This window comes from Castor canadensis, chromosome 9, assembly GCF_047511655.1.
Source record: "Castor canadensis chromosome 9, mCasCan1.hap1v2, whole genome shotgun sequence".
Lineage (NCBI taxonomy): Eukaryota > Metazoa > Chordata > Mammalia > Rodentia > Castoridae > Castor > Castor canadensis.
In genome coordinates, this window is record NC_133394.1 from 81698786 (window position 1) to 81718503 (window position 19718).

At 38.7% G+C, this 19718-nt stretch overlaps 2 protein-coding genes across 2 annotated transcripts in view; one reads left to right on the top strand and one right to left on the bottom strand.

Annotated features, from left to right (window-relative positions):
• The window catches only part of Nudt9 (nudix hydrolase 9), a 64383-nt gene extending 45311 nt beyond the window's left edge, over nt 1–19072 (bottom strand). The window contains exon 1 of the mRNA XM_074041790.1: nt 18999–19072. Within this exon, the coding sequence (XP_073897891.1) occupies nt 18999–19069 (71 nt within the window). The 5' untranslated portion in view covers nt 19070–19072. The remainder of the gene's footprint in view (nt 1–18998) is intronic.
• Nucleotides 18016–19718, top strand: part of Hsd17b11 (hydroxysteroid 17-beta dehydrogenase 11) — a 33430-nt gene continuing 31727 nt past the window's right edge. Inside the window, exon 1 of the mRNA XM_020186857.2 lies at nt 18016–18454. Within this exon, the coding sequence (XP_020042446.1) occupies nt 18245–18454 (210 nt within the window). The 5' untranslated portion in view covers nt 18016–18244. The remainder of the gene's footprint in view (nt 18455–19718) is intronic.

The window sequence follows — 19718 nt, forward strand, 5'->3', positions numbered from 1 at the left end:
CCAGGAGGGCTCCCAGGTCGCTGTCAGATGCCAGTGTCCAGACGGCTTGGGAAGAGATCTTCCAGGCACTGAATGAAAATAACTTCAACCCCAGGATACTCTATCCAGCAAAACCATTCAAAATAGATGGATCAATAAAAGTCTTCCACAATAAACAGAAACTAAAACAATATGTGACCACAAAGCCACCACTACAAAAGATTCTTCAAGGGATTCTGCACACAGAAAGTGAAACCCAACATAACCATGAAAGGGCAGGCAGCACCAAACTGCAGGAAAAGAAAAAGCAAGAAAGTAGAGAGTAACCTCAACTTAGGTACACACAATCAAACCTTCAAATAACTAAGACAAGTAAATGACAGGAATCACCACATACCTATCAGTACTAACGCTTAATGTTAACGGACTTAATTCACCCATCAAAAGGCACCGCTTGACGAAATGGATTAAAAAGGAAGATCCAACAATTTGTTGCTTACAGGAAACCCATCTCACTGACAGAAATAAGCATAGGCTTAGGATGAAAGGCTGGAAGAAGATTTACCAAGCCAGTGGCCCCCAAAAACAGGCAGGAGTAGCAATACTTATCTCTGAAAAAGTAGACTTCAAACCTATATTGATCAAACAAGATAAAGAAGGACATTCCATACTAATAAAAGGAGAAATAGACCAAAAGGAAATAACAATTATCAACCTATGTTCACCCAATGTAGACACACCCAATTTCATCAAACATAACCTGAAAGACCTAAAAGCATATATTAATTCCAATACAGTGGTTGTGGGAGACTTTAACATCCCATTATCATCAATAGATAGGTCATCCAAACAAAAAATCATAAAGAAATCTAAGCACTAAAATATACAATAGATCAAATGGACCTATTGATGTCTATAGAACATTTCATCCAACTTCTACACAATATACATTCTTCTCAACAGCCCATGGAACCTTCTCCAAAATAGATCATATCCTAGAGCACAAAGCGAGCCTCAGCAAATATAAGAAAATAGAAATTATACCATGCATACTATCTGATCACAATGCAATAAAACTAGAACTCAACAACGAAAGTAAAGACAAAAAACTTGCAAACAGCTGGAAACTGAATAACTCACTACTTAATGAACAATGGGTCATTGATGAAATAAAAGAGAAAATTGAAAAGTTCCTGGAAGTCAATGAAAATGAAAATACAACCTACTGGAATCTATGGGACACAGCAAAGGCAGTCCTGAGAGGAAAGTTTATAGCCATGAGTGCATATATTAAAAAGACTGAAAGATCCTAAATCAATGACCTAATGATACATCTCAAACTCCTAGAAAAACAAGAACAAGCAAATCCCAAAACAAATAGAAGGAGAGAAATAATAAAAATAAGAGCTGAAATCAATGAAATAGAAACCAAAAAAACCATACAAAGAATTAATGAAACAAAAAGTTGGTTCTTTGAAAAAATAAACAAGATCGACAGACCCCTGGCAAACCTGACTAAAATGAGAGAAAAAACCCAAATTAGTAGAATCAGGAATGCAAAAGGGGAGATAACAACAAACACCATCAAAGTCCAGGAAATTATCAGAAACTACTTCGAGAACCTATATTCAAATAAATTCAAAAATCTTAAAGAAATGGGCAGATTTCTAGATACATATGATCATCCAAAACTGAACCAAGAGGAAATTAATCACCTGAATAGATCGGTAGCACAAAATGAAATTGAAGCAGCAATCAAGAGTCTCCCCAAAAAGAAAAGTCCAGGACCTGATGGATCCTCTGCTGAATTCTATCAGACCTTTAAAGAAGAATTGATACCAACCCTCCTTAAACTGTTCCAAGAAATAGAAAGGGAAGGAAAACTGCCAAACACATTTTATGAAGCCATTATTACACTTATCCCAAAACCAGGCAAAGACACCTCCAAAAAGGAGAACTATAGGCCAATCCCCTTAATGAACATTGATGCAAAATCCTCAATAAAATAATGGCAAACTGAGTTCAATAGCACATCAAAAAGATTGTTCACCATGACCAAGTAGGCTTCATCCCAGGAATGCAGGGGTGGTTCAACATACGAAAATCAATAAACGTAATAAACCACATTAACAGAAACAAAGACAAAAACCACTTGATCATCACAATAGTTGCAGAAAAAGCCTTTGATAAGATCCAACACCATTTCATGATAAAAGCTCTAAGAAAACTAGGAATAGAAAGAAAGTACCTCAACATTATAAAAGCTATATATGACAAACCTACAGCCAGCATTATATTTAACGGAAAAAAAACTGAAACCATTCCCTCTAAAATCAGGAACTAGACAAGGATGCCCATATCTCCACTCCTATTCAACATAGTACTGGAATTCCTAGCCAGAGAAATTAGGCAAGAAGAACGATAAAAGGAATACAAATAGGTAAAGAAACTGTCAAAATATCCCTATTTGACATGATCCTATACCTTAAAACTCTACTCAAAACTCTACTCAAAAGCTCCTAGATAGAACATCATTCTGAGTGAGGTTAGCCTGGCTCAAAAGACCAAAAATTGTATGTTCTCCCTCATATGTGGACATTAGATCAAGGGCAAACACAACAAGGGGATTGAACTTTGATCACAAGATAAAAGCACACAAGGGATATATGAAGATAGGTAAGACACCTAAAAAATTAGCTAACATTTGTCGCCCTCAACACAGAGAAACCAAAGCAGATACCTTAAAAGCAACAGAGGCCAATAGGAGAAGGGGACCAGGAACTAGAGAAAAGGTTAGCTCAAGAAGAATTAACCTAGAAGGTAACACACATGCACAGGAAATTAATGTGAGTCAACTCCCTGTATAGCTATCCTTATCTCAACTAGCAAAAACCCTTGTTCCTTCCTATTATTGCTTATACTCTCTCTTCAACAAAATTAGAGATAAGGGCAAAATAGTTTCTGCTGGGTATCGAGGGTGGGGGGGAAGAAGGGGGCAGAGTGGGTGGTAAGGGAAGTAGTGGGGGCAGGGGGAGAAATGACCCAAGCATTGTATGCACATATGAATAATAAAAAAAAAAAATTAAAAAAAAAGCTCGTAGATATGATCCTGTACCTTAAAGACCCAAAAACTCTACTCAAAAGCTCCTAGACACCATCGACAACTACAGCAAGGTAGCAGGATATAAAATCAACATAGAAAAATCATTAGCATTTCTATACACTAATAACAATCAAACTGGGAAAGAATATATGAAAACAATTCCATTTACAATAGCCTCAAAAAAAAATCAAATACCTAGGTGTAAACCTAACAAAGGATGTGAATGACCTCTACAAGGAAAACTATACACTTCTGAAGAAAGAGATTAAGGAAAACTATAGAAAGTGGAGAGATCTCCCATGCTCATGGATTGGAAGAATCAATATAGTAAAAACATCTATACTACCAAAAGTAATCTACATGTTTAATGCAATTCCCATCAAAATCCCAATGACATTCATTAAAGAGATTGAAAAATCTACTGTTAAATTATGTGGAAACACAAGAGGCCACGAATAGCCAAGGCAATACTCAGTCAAAAGAACAATGCAGGAGGTATCACAATACCTGACTTCAAACTATATCACAAAGCAATAACAATAAAAACAGTATGGCACTGGCACAAAACAGACATGAAGACCAGTGGAACAGAATAGAGGACCCAGATATAAAGCCACACAACTATAACCAACTTGTCTTTGACAATGGAGCTAAAAATATACGATGGAGAAAAAGCAGCCTCTTCAACAAAAACTGCTGGGAAAACTGGTTAGCAGTCTGCAAAAACCTGAAACTAGATCCATGTATATCACCCTATACTAATATTAACTCAAAATAGATCAAGGATCTTAATATCAGACAACAAACTCTAAAAGTTGATACAGGAAAGAGTAGGAAATACTCTGGAGTTAGTAGGTAGAGGTAAGAACTTTCTCAATGAAACCCCAGCAGCACAGCAACTAAGAGATAGCATAGATAAATGGGACCTCATAAAACTAAAAAGCTTCTGCTCAACTAAAGAAATGATCTCTAAACTGAAGAGAACACCCACAGAGTGGGAGAAAATATTTGCCAGCTACTTATCAGACAAAGGACTGATAACCAGAATATATAGGGAACTTAAAAAACTAAATTCTCCCAAAATTAATGAACCAATAAAGAAATGGGCAAGTGAACTAAACAGAACTTTCTCAAAAGAAGAAATTCAAATGGCCAAAAAAGCACATGAAAAAATGCTCACCCTCTCTAGCAATAAAGGAAATGCAAATTAAAACCACACTAAGAGTCCACCTCACCCCTGTTAGAATAGCCATCATTAGCAACACCAGCAACAACAGGTGTTAGTGAGGATTCAGGGAAAAAGGAACCCTCTTACACTGTTGGTGGGAATGTAAACTAGTACAACCGCTCTGGAAAAAAAATTTGGAGGCTACTTAAAAAGCTAAACATTGATCTACCATATGATCCAGCAATACCACTCTTGGGGATATATCCAAAAGACTGTGACACAGGTTACTCCAGAGGCACCTGCACACCCATGCTTATTGCAGCACTATTCACAATAGCCAAGTTATGGAAACAGCCAAGATGCCCCACCACTGACAAATGGATCAAGAAAATGTGGTACCTATACACAATGGAATTTTATGCAGCCATGAAGAAGAACGAAATGTTATCATTCTCTGGTAAATGGGTGGAATTGGAGAACATCATTCTGAGTGAGGTTAGCCTGGCCCAAAAGACCAAAAATCGTATGTTCTTCCTCATATGCTGACATTAGATCAAGGGCAAACACAACAAGGGGATTGGACTTTGATCACAACATAAAAGCGAGAGCACACAAGGGAGGGGTGAGGATAGGTAAGACACCTAAAAAACTAGATAACATTTGTTGCCCTCAACACAGAGAAACTAAAGCAGATACCTTAAATGCAACTGAGGCCAATAGGAGAAGGGGACCAGGAACTAAGAAAACATTAACTCATGAAGAATTAACCTAGAAGGTAACACACACGCACAGGAAATTAATGTGAGTCAACTCCCTGTATAGCTATCCTTATCTCAACCAGCAAAAACCCTTGGTCCTTCCTATTATTGCTTATACTCTCCCTTCAACAAAATTAGAGATAAGGGCAAAATAGTTTCTGCTGGGTATTGAGGGGTTGGGGGAGAGGGAGGGGGTGGGGTGGGTGGTAAGGGAGGGGGGTGGGAGGGGGGAGAAATGACCCAAACATTCTATGCACATATGAATAAAAAAAAAATAAATTAAAAAAAAATAAAAACATGAAACATTTAAAAAAACATGAAAAGCAATGCTTTCATGGGTCTATTCACCTTCACATCTTGATTTAATTTGTAGCATCTTCCTGTTTTCTTTCCAATAAACTATTTCTTTGAAAAAAAAAAAGAAATGTGCTCTGGGAAGTATTTAAGATCCACTTGAGATGAACGTATCAGCATGGCTGGGCAGTTGGTTTGTTTCAGGAACGGCCAGCTTCTTTGTGCAACACGATGTAGAGAAAGTGGGGTTCAACTGGAGCTGGACTTTGCCAGGGAACCCCAATGAAAAGAGTGAGCATCAGCAGAATGGTTACAACAGAAAGTCACGTGAGCTGCGTTCAGGAGAGCAGGGAAGAACAGAGTCAAGGAATTGAAGGAAATCCAAGCAATAACTGTAGTAGTCTCACTCAAGTGGGTGAGAAGGAGGGCTAGGAGTGCTGAGAAAGAGGGGCTCTAAGCTGAGACCGGGGGGGTACTGAGGTCACTGACGAAAGGAAGCTAGGTAAAATGCAGGTTGGCTATCTCGTTGGCATTATCTGCTCTCTTCTCTGCACGTTGATCTCTCATGAGTGACTGTTTCTGTCACTGGACAGTAGCAACAGAGCTGGCAGTTCTCAGAGGACTGAACTTCAATCTAGATCAAGAGCAGTGAACTCCCAAATGTTATCGCTGGCAGGTAGATAATTAACACACAGCCAACTGACTTGAAACTCCCACAGAGAGGTCAGAAATCACATGCTTAAGACCAAGAGTTCTGGCTACTTACTTTATGCACAGGCCGGACTAGATTGAGATTTTCTTTTTATGCTTCCCCAAGTGACTGGGATGACAGGTGGGCACCACCATACCTGTCCACAGGTTGAGATGGGCTCTTTTGAACTTTTTGCCCAGACTGGCCTTGAACCATGATACTCCTGATCTCTGTCTTCTGAGTAGCTGGCATTGCATTTGTATGCTGTATCATTCTTAGTCCTAATACATCAAGATGTATTTAAACATTAAAATTAATTTTTGTCCATTCATTTCAAATAATATCAAAGGAAAGCATAATGTTTCAGTATTGTTTCTTGTGGTGCTGGGGGATCAAACTTGGGGCCTTGCATATGCTAGGCAAGTGCTCTACCCCTGAGCTATTTCACTGGCTCTAAACAAAAGCGTTTAATCAAGAGTTGCCTCCAGGTTCAAAAACTTTAAAAGCCTAGAAACAAATATTTAGTTCTTTGTCCAAGGCTTAATGACTGGTAAGGGCAGGGTCAGGAAACTCAGGTCAGTCTGATTTTAAAACTCCATGCATTTCACTCAGACATGCCAGGCACTGGTGGGCACAGGCCCTTTGCATTTGCAGATATGCACTGGTTTTAAGTGTAAAACAGATTTCTGTGGATTCTAAAATAAAAAATCTGAAAGACACTGCCCTACATCAAGCTGTCTCTACTCTTCCACTCTATCTTACTTGAGGCATCTCAGGAACAAAATTAATTTACTATAATTTAATATCATGAAATTAATCTTTTAATAAATTAGTAGTTTATTAAGATAGATGACCTTGTTTGTCTATTTGCTACCATAACTTGTATGTTGTTGTTGCTTTATGCAGAGTATTACAAATTTTACATCTTATGCAAAAAAAAAAAACTAAGCTGGAGTCATCGTTTCCTCATAATCCTTTATTCAAATGTGTGGCATTTATACCTCATTTGATTTCCATCAATAAATAGCAATTTTTTGTCTTGAATTGGAAAAAAGGACAAATTAAATAAGACATTTTTTTACACTATAGAAAATCAAGCCTATTTTGTGCCTCCTTCTATTTTGTTCTTTTTCTTTTTTTCATTTTGTATCAAGCATTGTCTTTTTGAGCCAGAGAGTAATCTTTTGCTACTTGGTCTCCTGTTATTGATGCTGACTCATCTAAATCTATTAAATGGTAGTTCTCAACCTATACTATTAAAAAGTACTTTTCCCGCTGGGAGCAGCAGCTCACACCTATCATTCCAACTGAGTTTAGGAAGATGGCAGTTCCAGGTCAGCGAGAGAGATCCCCCCATCTCAACAGAAAAAAACTGGGTGTGATGTTGCACACCTGACATCCCCATGATGGCAGGAAGCTTAAAATAAGAGACTCATTGTCCAGGCCAGCCTGGGCAAAAAAAAAGTGTGATCCTTTTATCTCCAGAACAACCAAAGCCAAAAGGGCTGGAAGTGTGGCTCAAATACAAAGCCCTGATTTCAAACCCCACCCCCAGCAAAAAAAAAAAAAAAAATCACAGTATTTTTCTCAAATGTTCTATGCTAGTAAGAAATTTAATAATGTACTATACATCTTATTATATAAGCTAATTTTAATAAAAATAATTTAGTACTATAAATCATATTGCTTAAACAAAGGTACATAATGCATCTTTGAAATGGCATAAAGTTGAAGTTAGGATGATAACACTAAAACTGTGCTTTCTGAGGAGACTGATGTGTAAGCAGATGTACTTTTAATTGATAATCTCATCATTAGAGTTCTGAGCACGCTACCACTTACGATAAATACAATTCTTCATCATAGCTTGTAATTGTTTAGTGGTATCATACATTATTACTCCGTCAGCAACTTATCATTTAAGCATATGTTATGTAATTTGGAAATTCTATTCCAAGCCAATGTTTTAAGAAGGGCTTTCTCCATCACTCTCACATGCACAAAAAAGTCTAAGGGAAAAGACCTCTTCTGTGAGAGGTGCCTCCCTGGAAACCTACCAGGGCAATAGTCACTGCTTTTTTTTTTATTGTTGTCCTGTGGGTACGTTGTGACATTTACCAAAGTTCTCAAAATATATTATAGTCAAATTCACCTCCTCCATCATTCTCCTTTATCCTCCCCATTCCTGGAATAGTTTCAGTAGGTCTCATTTTTCCATTTACATACATGCATACACAGTATTTGTACCATATTCACCCTCCTATGCCCTCTCCCCATAACCTCCCTCCTCTACTGGTACCAACTTCCCAGACAGGATCTGTTCTGCCCTTCTGTTCTCTGTTTTTGTAAAAAAAAAAAAAAAAAAAAAAGACATTTTTGTTTGTTGGTTTCCTTGTGACATTTCCATGTATACCTGAATTGATTCGTTCCCTCCACTTTTTTCCTTTCTACCTTAGTCTTCTTCTTATGGTGATTTCAACAAGTTTAAAAATTGTATATTCATTCTTGTGTAGAGAGTACATTAACCAAATTCACCTTCTTAACGTCCTTCTTTTACCTTCCCTCTCTCATATAAGTCACTGCTATTGACACTAACTCTGCAGGTGGACAAAAGCTGGGTGATTTTGCCGGTTTGGATGGATATGATTCAGAGTGCAGAGAGAGTTGGATGGGGAAGAGAAGTTCTAAAGAGACTGTCCTTTACCTCAGCATTGACTGGGTTTTTATCTACTGGTCATCTCAGTGGTTTTGTGTTGCTTGGGGGCGGGGGTTGTTTGTTTTTAATATTTCCTTCAGATTCTAAAGACACTGACAAAAGGGGTGCTTAGCTTCAGGGAGCCAACTAACATCATTTGAGTTGGGTCTCCTTAACTGATCCAAATATAATCTTAAAAAGAGCATAATATTCAAGAATATGACCTTGGTATCAGAAAGTCCTAAATTCCTGCATTATGAATCATGGGAGATTAGACAAATCATTTCACTTATCTGAATTTTGGTTTTCTCATCTGCAAAGTGAAGGTAGTGTCAAAAGACAAAATGACAACAAATTTAAAGGTCTTAGTTGTTTTGTGAGTATGCAGGTGTGTTATTTTGTGTTTGTTTGGTTTTTGGTGGTATTGGAGTTTGAACTCAGGACCTCACACTTGCTCAGCAGGTGCTGTTGCACACCCTGGCCCCCTTTCTTAGTTTTTTTTTTTTTTTTTTTTTGCAGTACTAGGGCTTGAACTCAGGGCCTACACCTTGATCCACTCTGCCAGCCCTTTTTTTTTTGTGATGGGTGTTTTCAAGATAGGGTTTCATGAATTATTTGCCTGGGCTGGCTTTGAACCTTGATCCTCCTGATCACTGCCTCCTGCATAGTCAAGTGTGAGTCACCGATCCCCAGCCTTTTAATTTGTTTTTTTACCCAGGGCCAGCCTCAGACTATAATCCCCCAACCAATGCCTCTTGCAGAGCTGGGATCATGCCACTTTGCCCAGTTTATTTGTTGAGATGAGGTTTCACTAATTTTTAGGCTCAAAGCACAATCCCCCCCACACTTCTCTGCTTCCTGAGTAGCTGGGATTACAGATATGTACTACCACACCAGTCCTTAATTGGGTTTTATTTGTTATTCTAGAATTGAGCAACATTTCATTCTATAAAATAGAGTGAGTGAATGAGTGTTGCAATAAGCTGAGCAGAAGGGTTGGGTTTATAGATTATAAGGACAAAGGTAGCTGGTGGTGCAGCACATACATGCTAAGCACATTCTCTTCCAATGTATATGCTTAGCATGTATGAGTCCCTGAGTGCAATCTCCAGCACCAAAAAGAAAAAAAGAGCTGAGGAAAAAGAAACAAAATAATAAAAAGATTGGTCATTTCAAAGTTACTTTTCATGTTAAGGTTAAAGCAGCAGGAACTTCCTCATTGACTGCTAAGTCATCCCACAGAATAGAAAAAAAATTCACTGAGCAAATATCTGATAAGGGGATCTAGAACATGTAAAGAATTCTGACAACTCAGCAACTAAAATACAACATTCTTAAAATGGACAAAGAACTTGAATCAGCACTTCTTAAAGACATACACATGGCAAATATATACACGAGAAGGTGCTACATTATCTGCCATTCATTAGGGAACAAAAATCAAAGCCAGACAAGATACCAATCCATACCCACTGAGGGGATGAATTTAATAAAAATGAAAAAAAAACAAAACAGAAAGTAGCAAGCATTGGTAAGGACATAGAGAAATTGTGTCATTCATACTTTGCTGGTTGGAAGCAATTTGGTAACTCCTCAAAACTTTAAACATATGACCTGCAATCCCACTCCTAGGGTATATATCCAAGGGAATCAAACACATGTTCACAGTTGAACACAAATGTTCATAGCAGCATTATATCCAAAACACTAGAAACCACCTACATGTCTCAGTGAATTGCTAAATAAAATGTGGTATATCCAAACAATAGAATATTATTTGGTGATTAAAAAAAAGAAATGAAGTAGGGCTAGGAGTGTAGCCCAGTGGTACAGTACTTGCCTAGTGTGTACGAGGCCCCAGGTTTGATCCTCAGCGCCACAGGAAGGAAGGAAGGAAGGAAGGAAGGAAGGAAGGAAGGAAGGAAGGAAGGAAGGAAGGAAGGGAGGGAGGGAGGGAGGGAGGGAGGGAGGGAGGGAGGGAGGGAGGGCAGGGAGGGAGGGAGGGAGGGAAAGGAGAGGAGAGGAGAGGAGAAAGGAAAGGGGCAGGGAAGAGGAGGAGGGGAAAGGGAAGGGTTAAGAAAGGAAGAAATGAGGTACTGATACATGTTTCATTCTTAATAAGCCTTGAAAACATTATGCTAGGTGAAAAAAGCCAGTCACAAAAAAACACATACTCTGCTTTGAACTGAAGTTCTTCAAAGAAGCCACATCTATGTTCAAGAACCTGCAGACTGTTTGACCTTGGCTATGTGGCACATCATGCTGTGGAGAGATGAAATGTTGCAGATCAAGAGCTAATGTTACCTTGGGCTATCTTTAGCTCCTTTCAATAGCTGTTTCCTATCAACTTGTGTATCTGACCTGACATCCTCACGAGTACTAGATAAAACTCTTGGACCATACAGCTGAGCTTGACAGACATCTAATCTCCATCAAACCTAATGCTAAGAATGCTGTAACATCTGAAACCTATAGAAGAGATTTTCCTGTCTTACTGTAGCCTGTCTGCTTGATGACCCTGTCACTGGGTCTGGGGCCCCAGTTCCCAGGCCAGAAGATTCTTGGTCTCATCATAGAAAGAATTCAAGGATGGACACATAGGAGACTTAGTGGGAGCAGGTTTACCAATATAAAGCAAAGCAAAAGCAAAAAGAAAGTACACTGTCAAGATAGGAGAGTGGGCAGGCTCAAGAATGAGAAGCTGCCTCAAGGGTCTTAAGGTTTTGAGCTTTTAGCAATGGAGGAATGGCTCAAGTGGTAATAGTGCCTGCCCTAACAAGCATGAGACCCTGAGTTCAAACCCCAGTGCCAAAATAAAAAAAAAAAAGGTTAACTCCTTGTTAACTGCTAGGTCAGTCCTACCATTGTAACTGGTGAAGCATTGATTTATAACTTTTTTTTATTCTGTGACTATAAAAGTTCATGTAACCTCTTTCAAGGTGGAACATGTCATGCAGGGTAACTTGAATCCATGTTACCAAACCATATCACTTATATTTAGCTCATAATAAACTATTTTCCCATTTCTTTAAAGCAGAGTTCATACTTTACATTTACTGTGTGTTGCATTCATTTGAAATGTCTAGAATAATCAAGTCTATAATAAAAGAAAGTAGACTAGTGGTTGTCTTAGGAGATAGAAGAGAATGGATGGATTCTCTGCTGATGGATACGAGGTTTCTTTTTGAGGTGATGAAAATGTTCAAATACTGATTCGTAATGATTATACAACTCTAAGTATTTCTGAAAATCACTGACTAGTATACTACACAGGTCAATTGTATGGTACATGAATTATATTTTAGAAAAGCTTTTAAAAATGTCTTGGATCTAAATCCCATTCCTCCCACTTGTACTCAGTATCTCCTTGGGCAGGTTCCTTATCCACCCTGAACTATCCCTTCTTTAGGAATTGAGACTTTCATTTTTCTTCTCTCAGAAGTGTTTTTCTTTTCTCATTTATTCAATGTCTATACATATTACCTTCTCAAAGAGGAACTACAAAGTCAAGGCTATACCACAGGCTATGCCTTTTAGTATAAAATTCTTTTTTGTTGGTTTTTTTGGGACTGGGGTTTGAACTCAGGGTTTTGAGCTTGCAAAGCAAATATTGTACTGTTTGAGCCATACCTCCTAAAGTTCTTACTGATAAATCAGGTGGCTCTCAAATTCTGAAGTATGGTGGTTAATTCAGATTTAACTACAACAATGATTTTCAATATTTTTTTGCTTTAGACTTTGCACAATTTATTTGTAACAAGCCATAGTCTGAGCATTTAATAACTATCTTATTTAATCATCATGATAATCATAGTAAAGCAAATATTACAATTATCTTCCTTTTATAGATCAGGAAGCTGAAACTGAATAATTACATAACTTGCCCAAGGTCACAGATTAGATTCAACCTCAGTAATCTTGTTCCAGTTCTCAACACTGTCCTATTGTTTGCTAAGTAAACATTACAAAAAGGTACACACATTCTCTCTTCTGCCCCATCTACCTCTGTAAATCTGAAATACAAGTTGGACCAGCCCCTACTAAGAGCAATACCCTATGATAAATATATCTATAAATAGTCTATACACATATTTGATTTTTTTAAATGCTAGTATAACCCCTAAATTGGTATCACAATAAAATTGATTCTCAGACATACTAATAGGTGATGACACACAATTTTTAAGTACAAGGTTAGAATTGGGCAGGAGTTCCTTTAGTTGACTTAGTTGTAGATGAAAGACGTAATCTTAATAATATTGAATGGTTTTAAGATTTCTGTGATCTTCAACAAAATGACACTATTTGAAAATGAAAATGAAACCTCTACTTACATGGACCAACGTCTCTTCCCTTTCCTCCTCCTCCTTCTTTTCTCTCTCTCTCTCTCTCTCTCTCTCTCTCTCTCTCTCTCTCTCTCATTGTATTTAGGAGCAAGATTGATATGTTCTGTCCCATAGCTGCCTTTTAGAGTCTTAACCCTACCTCGGGACATAGTTCAAATATAATCCTGCAGTAAGTCATTCTTAACACTAGCCAATGAAATCCATCTCTTCCCTACTGTGGCTTTAATTTTTATTGAAATATTTGGGTTTTTCTTTTTTTCAGGGTAACTAACTTATTGGTCTTCCCTAACTCCTTAGACTGGAGGCTTCAAAAGAGAAATCTTTTTCTCTACTTTATGATATGCATGAAGAATTTGTATTAATGTTTGCTAAATTAGGTTAGATAAAATTATCAATAATCCCTTAAAACTTTTTGGTTATGAGAAATAGGAAGACTCCTGCTCAGCCTTCCCACACTATAAGAATGGCATTTTCTTGGATTCTTTATTTCAGGGAGGATTCATCTCCTTTTTTTATGGATGAAGCTTTAACTTGCATGCTTAAATTGAAAGTTATTTAAAAATTAAATCAAGAATTCCATAAACATCTATTTTTCAATAAATGAGTTATTGAATTGGGTAAGTGAATTTAATTACTTAGGACTATTTCTGAACAGATTTCCATCTATTTTCCAGTAGGGCAATTTGTGCATTGTAGTCTGTAATAAGAGCTTTTGCTTTATTTCATAGCCTGCAAAATGAGACAAGACTACAGTAGAGAAAGGCTGAGTCTTTTATTCAATTCTAAATAGAGAAAGTGGGAACACTTAGATTTAGGAACCTAAAATCACAATCTAACAGCTGAAAAGATATCCAAGGAAAACAAGGGGCAATGACACAAAATAATCATGTCAGAGTAACTCTGCCATATTGGCTATCTCTAGATTTTTCCTTAGATGAGTTTCTAAAGCCATTAACATATGACAAGGAATCTGTGCTACTGCATTTTAGAGTTTCACATTGTGTTTTCATCAAATGCCTTTGGAGTGTTTTCTCCTTTCTCACTATCTATGCCTTTGTCCTGTATCCACATGATGACTTTCCCTACTACTCTAGGCGAGGCAGTCTCTGCAGCTGAAGCGATCCTGGAAGTGGCCACCACCTGAAAGCTGTCTTCACACAGCAAACACAGCAGATGGAGGGAACATCTGGGTGGCATGTCTCTACAGTCACCACAGTCTCTGAGTCCTTAATGCCTACTTTCCGTCAAAACAGTCTCACAATAGTCATAATTGCTACAGAGCTACCCTTGGTGATAGACAAGAGGGAACAGTCTACCCTAGCATTTTATAATATTTATGCAATTCTCCAAGGGAGTTTGATATTGAAAATTACTAAGGCCAAGGTCATAGTGCTGGGGTGGGGTATAGCTCAGTGGTAGTGTGCTTGCCTAGCACAGGAATGGCCTGAGTTTGTTTCCTAGCTCCACAATGACAAAGCCACAGGCTAAAGGTGAGTTTGATATTACTGAGAGTGAAAAACTCAAACCTTCATATCCTAAAATAATCAATGATATCCTCTTAAGAAGGCAGTGTCAAATAAATGTACCTATGATGAATGACAGCAGGCATAATGAGTCTATGATAGTACTAAATATATGTATATATTTCTAGCATTTCTTCATTTTTACTGAAAGACTTTTTTTTTTTTTTCAAAATTTATGTATCACTTACAATGAGCCACGCAGAGCCGGGTGCCGTGGTTCACACCTGTCATCCAGGGCACTTGGAAAGCTGAAATCCAGAGGACATGGTTCTAGGCCAACCATCTCAAAAAGTTTACAGTACTCCATTTCAACCAATACCCAGGAGTGGTGGTGTACACCTGTCATCCTAGCTACAGTAGGAAGTGTAAAATAGGAGGATTGCAGTCCAGGCCATCCTGGGCAAAAAACAAGACCTTGTTTCCAAAATAACCAGAGCAAAATGGGCAGTAGGTATAGCTCAAGTGGTAGAACACCCTTCTAGCAAGCGTGAAGCCCTGAGTTCAAACTCCAGTTCTGCCAAAATAAACAAAAACATGCCTATAAGATAACTGCCAATATCCTTATTTTATAGATAAGGAAACTGAAGTACAAAGAGTAAAATAGTTTATTCAAATTCACACGACTAGAAACTGACAGAGCCAAAAATCTAACATAAGCTCGGAGGTTCTGCTCTAACACTATACTGCTTCAGACTTCATAAAGTCCAGTTATTCATAGTTTTGAGATGACACCAATTTCTTCTGGTCTTCTCTGCCTGGGCAGTCCATTAAGCAATGTCATACTGAGAAAGACCACTACTTAGGCACAGGATGTAAACACTATTTGTTGGCTTTCAGCCTTCAGAATCAAACAATAGGGTAAACAAATGCTTGTTATAGCTGCAAAAATAGAAAAAAAAATAATATCAGTCCTGATAAGGTGAAAGTATACATACAGAAAATAGAAATTAGGAGGTAGAAGTGGACAGCCAAGCGTATCCTCAGAATGGGGTATCTCCTCCTCTTACAAAATGGGAAGCCAACAGTGGTAGCCTATAGTTGCTAGAACAAGACATAAAAAGTGCATGTCCCCTAAAGTTGCAAATAAAGGCTAACAGAAATACTAGAGTGACATCATTATATTGGGAAAATGGGGAGAAGGGAATAAGATGAAAATATGAACCACACCCTCAGCTGTCATAGGAGAAAAATCAATTAATATTGTTTACAATTGATGAAACTAACACTGTTGCAAATCTTTTATTATTTCTTATTAGGATATATTAATTGTACAAAGGGGTTTCATTGTGATGTTTCCATACATATGCATATAGTCTTTGATCAAAGTCATCCCCTCGGCCACTCTTTCTTATCCACCCTCTCCCCTTTTTAAACAATTTTAATGGGTTTCATTATTCTATTTTCATACATGTATATGAAGTACTCTATCATATTCACCCTGGCTCACCCTCCTATAAACCTTTCTAAAAGTCATGGAAGTCAACTCTGCAATAGACAGAGAAAAAGAAGAACTAGCCAAGGTAGAGTTATCACATGCTGAACCATTTTTAAATGAGATACAGTCATTGCTTTTAATTCATAGATTCATTACTTAAAACAAACAACAAACATGGGTGGTTCATTCTTGTAATCCTAGGTACTTGGGAGGCTGAGATAAAGAGAATTCTAGTCCCATGCCAGTCAAGGCAAAAACTCATGAGATCCCACCCCCATCTCAACCAATAGCTGGGCATAATGGCACACAACTGACATCCCAAGCTACACAGGAAGCTGAGAACCAGAGGATTGCAGTTCTAGGCCAGCCCAAGCAAAAAGGTTTGCAAGACCCTATCTCAATGGAAAAAAGCTGGACATGGTGGTGTGTGCTTGTCATCCCAGCTACTGTGGGAAGCATAAAATATGAAGATCGAAATTCAGGCTAGCCTGGGCAGAAAGCAAGACCCTGGCTCCAAAATACCCAACAGCTGGGGACAAGGCCCAAAAGGTAGAGAACCTCCCTACAAGCATGAAGCCCTGAATTCGAGCCCAAGTATCACAAAAATAAATAAGTAAATAAATAAATATTTCTCCACATATTTATTTATTTATTTATTAATAAATAAATAAATATGTACACAAGCTAGCATCTAATTCCCTCTTGCTCTAAAATTCAGACTTCAGAGCCAACTGTGCAGTCACCAGTCTCAGGATGACAGGAAACTGGATAGGTCATCCTTTAGTGCAGTATGGAAATCAGTTCTGGATGTTCTCACTGTGTTCCTTAGGGAAGTGACTGTTCTTCATGCCCTGTGTCACTGCTCAGTGTGGTGGCCTGCCACTCTGAATTCCACAGTATACCACAATGCCATCTCTGCAAACATAGACCTCTTCCTGATGAGTGGCTAAAATATGCAAATAACAGACAATTATTAAGCTCTACTTGCAAGCCCTACTTAGATTTTTTTTTCAACTCGTAAATCTCTATTATTTATTTATTGGCAGTACCAGGGCTTGAACTCAGGGCCTACACCTTGAGCCACTCCAATAGTCCTTTTTCTGCGTGTATGATGGGTTTTTTCCAGAGAGGGTCTGGCAACTATTTGCTAAGGCTGGCTTTGGAACGCAATCCTCCTGATGTCCTCCTTCTGAGTAGTTGGGATGGCAGGCGTGAGCCACCAGCGCCCAACTAATTTTTATTTTTATTTTTTAAATCACCTGTTCATGTGTGTTGACTACCCAGATATAGGAGCTATGAGGGCTGGTGGACTAGCTCAAGCAATAGATTGCCTGCCTAGTAAGCCTGAGGCCCTGAGTTCAAACTTCAGGGCCACCAAAGATAAAAACAAAAACAAAACACAGATATACGAGTTATGGAACCAAAAAGTACTTAGATTATCTTTAGATGAAATGTACTTCTATTCTATTTTTCGTTCTGGACACAGTGATTTATTAGCCTGGATAAAGACACAATTACTACCATGAAAGACAGGCTTGGCTTGTGGGTTTTTTCCAAACTCTAATAAAGGTCAAGAGGGAAACCGGTTGTCAAAACATCCAGCTCTTCCTTGTGGAAATAAGTAAATTAACCCCATCAGACTTTTCCCTAAACTGTGAATATGACTTAAAAGCATAAAATTTCCTCTGTCCTCCAGAAATCGTGCTGAATTCAAACTGAAATGTGAGGTAAGATCAATTCTCAGCCTGCAGCCGAATTTCTGCCTTTGTTCCAGGACTTTAAAATTTGGTTCTGCATTTCCATCCCTTGTCCAGTGCTAGGCAACCGTGGACTCTCAAAGAAGCCCCTGGGCTACGTTCACTGTTAGCGACCCAGTTAAGGGGCAGGGATTTCTCCAATTTAGGAAAACAGGTTGGCTCAAAACGGAGGGAGGAAGTAGGTGGAAGGCTGTGGTAGCCGCGGGGCAGAGCAAGGACCAGGACAGGTCTAGGACGCCAAACCCGCTCTGGACTTTGTCCCTTCCGGATCTCCGAGCCAGCGAGCGGTGGCTCTGCACTGCAACCCCAGCCAATTGCAAAAATCTTGACGAAGCCCAGCCCAGCGGAAGGAGCGGTTCAGAGTTGTTTGTTTCCCGCGATAAAGGAGCCTTCCCTTCTCTGCTTCTCACTCGGTGTTTGACCCCACACCCTCCCAAAGCCATTCCGAGCGACTGGCAACCGCGGACGCGGCCAAAGCTCGCAGCCACCGAAAGGATGAAATTCCTTCTGGACAGCCTCCTGCTCCTGCCCCTACTGCTCATCTGCTGGCTGGAGGCTTTGGTCAAGCTCTTTATTCCTAAGAAGAGAAAATCGGTCACCGGAGAAATCGTGCTGGTCACTGGAGCGGGACATGGCATTGGGAAACTGACTGCCTATGAATTTGCCAAACTTAAATGCAAACTCGTTCTCTGGGACATCAATAAGGTAACGGCGCTTTCTGTGTTCTCCTTTCTGGTACCTTTAACCTATGGACACGGCTACATCTCTGTAAAAAAGGTAGAAATTAATTACTCTTGCCATTTTACGAGGAGGGGGGTATGAATTAACTAATGTTTATGATCACATGTTGAATGGATCTACAGGAGGTGAAATTCTCACTTCCTACCCATTACTACATTAACATTGTATGGTCATTCTCACTCTTTCCCTGAAGATCAGGTTCTGGAGAAACCTGATTTTGCTGACCCTCTATCTTAATCCTATGCAAAAAGTGGTAGTTCTAGCTGTAGATTAACAGTAAGAGGCTTGTAACTATTAAATCCTATTTGCAGTTATTGAGATAAATGTTTTTAAAGAGTATACCCAACAGAGAGCAACGTTACTCCAGCTTTAGTTAACTGCCAAGAGTATTTTTTGGAGATTGCTTTTTAGTAAAAATAATTAAAAGAATTTTAATGTAATGTTTTTCCCTGGACAGGTGTTAAGTGTGGGCTTAGTTAGGGAAGAGAGGAGGATGTAATAATCTAACCTTTTGTTTGTCCTTTGGTAGATGAGGATTTCTGGAAGGCACCTGGGGGCCTGAAAAACCATCCAATGCATACTAGTCAACATCCAATCCTGCAAACAAGAATTCAAAGGATATGAAGTTAAATAAGAGCTAATCCAAAGACTGGTTAATTGAGACAGCAATCAATAAATACTAACTGAGTATCTGTTGCCCAGATATTAAGGTCAGGTTCTATGCTGTCAATCTAGCAGAGAAAATAGTCTATAAGTACTTACTGGGGCAGTGAAAGATACAAACTAGGCCAGGTCTGGGCAACTGGCTGAAGTCTGGTATGGTGGTGTGGTCAGACATATACGGGCTTCCCATTTCTTACCTGGGAAACTTATTCAATTTTAATTTTATTCCCTACAAAATGGATTACAGTTGTAACTACCTCAAAAGGCCAGGAAGATGGTAAGAGATAATTCATGAGATAATTTAGCATTATGTGGCATGAAGGAAACACACCACTATGTTAGCTGTTGCCACTCACTAACAAAGAGGAACTTAATTTAAAGACTCCCTGTGCTAGTGCTGATTTGTACAATGTTTTCTCTGATCTGAAGTGAAGTGCATTCATCCAACAGATATTTATTAAACAAGTACTATCTGCCAACTGAGGCCAATAGGAAAAGGGGACTGGTCCCCTAGACCAGAGAGAAAAGGTTAGATCAAAAAGAATTAACCTAGAAGGTAACACCC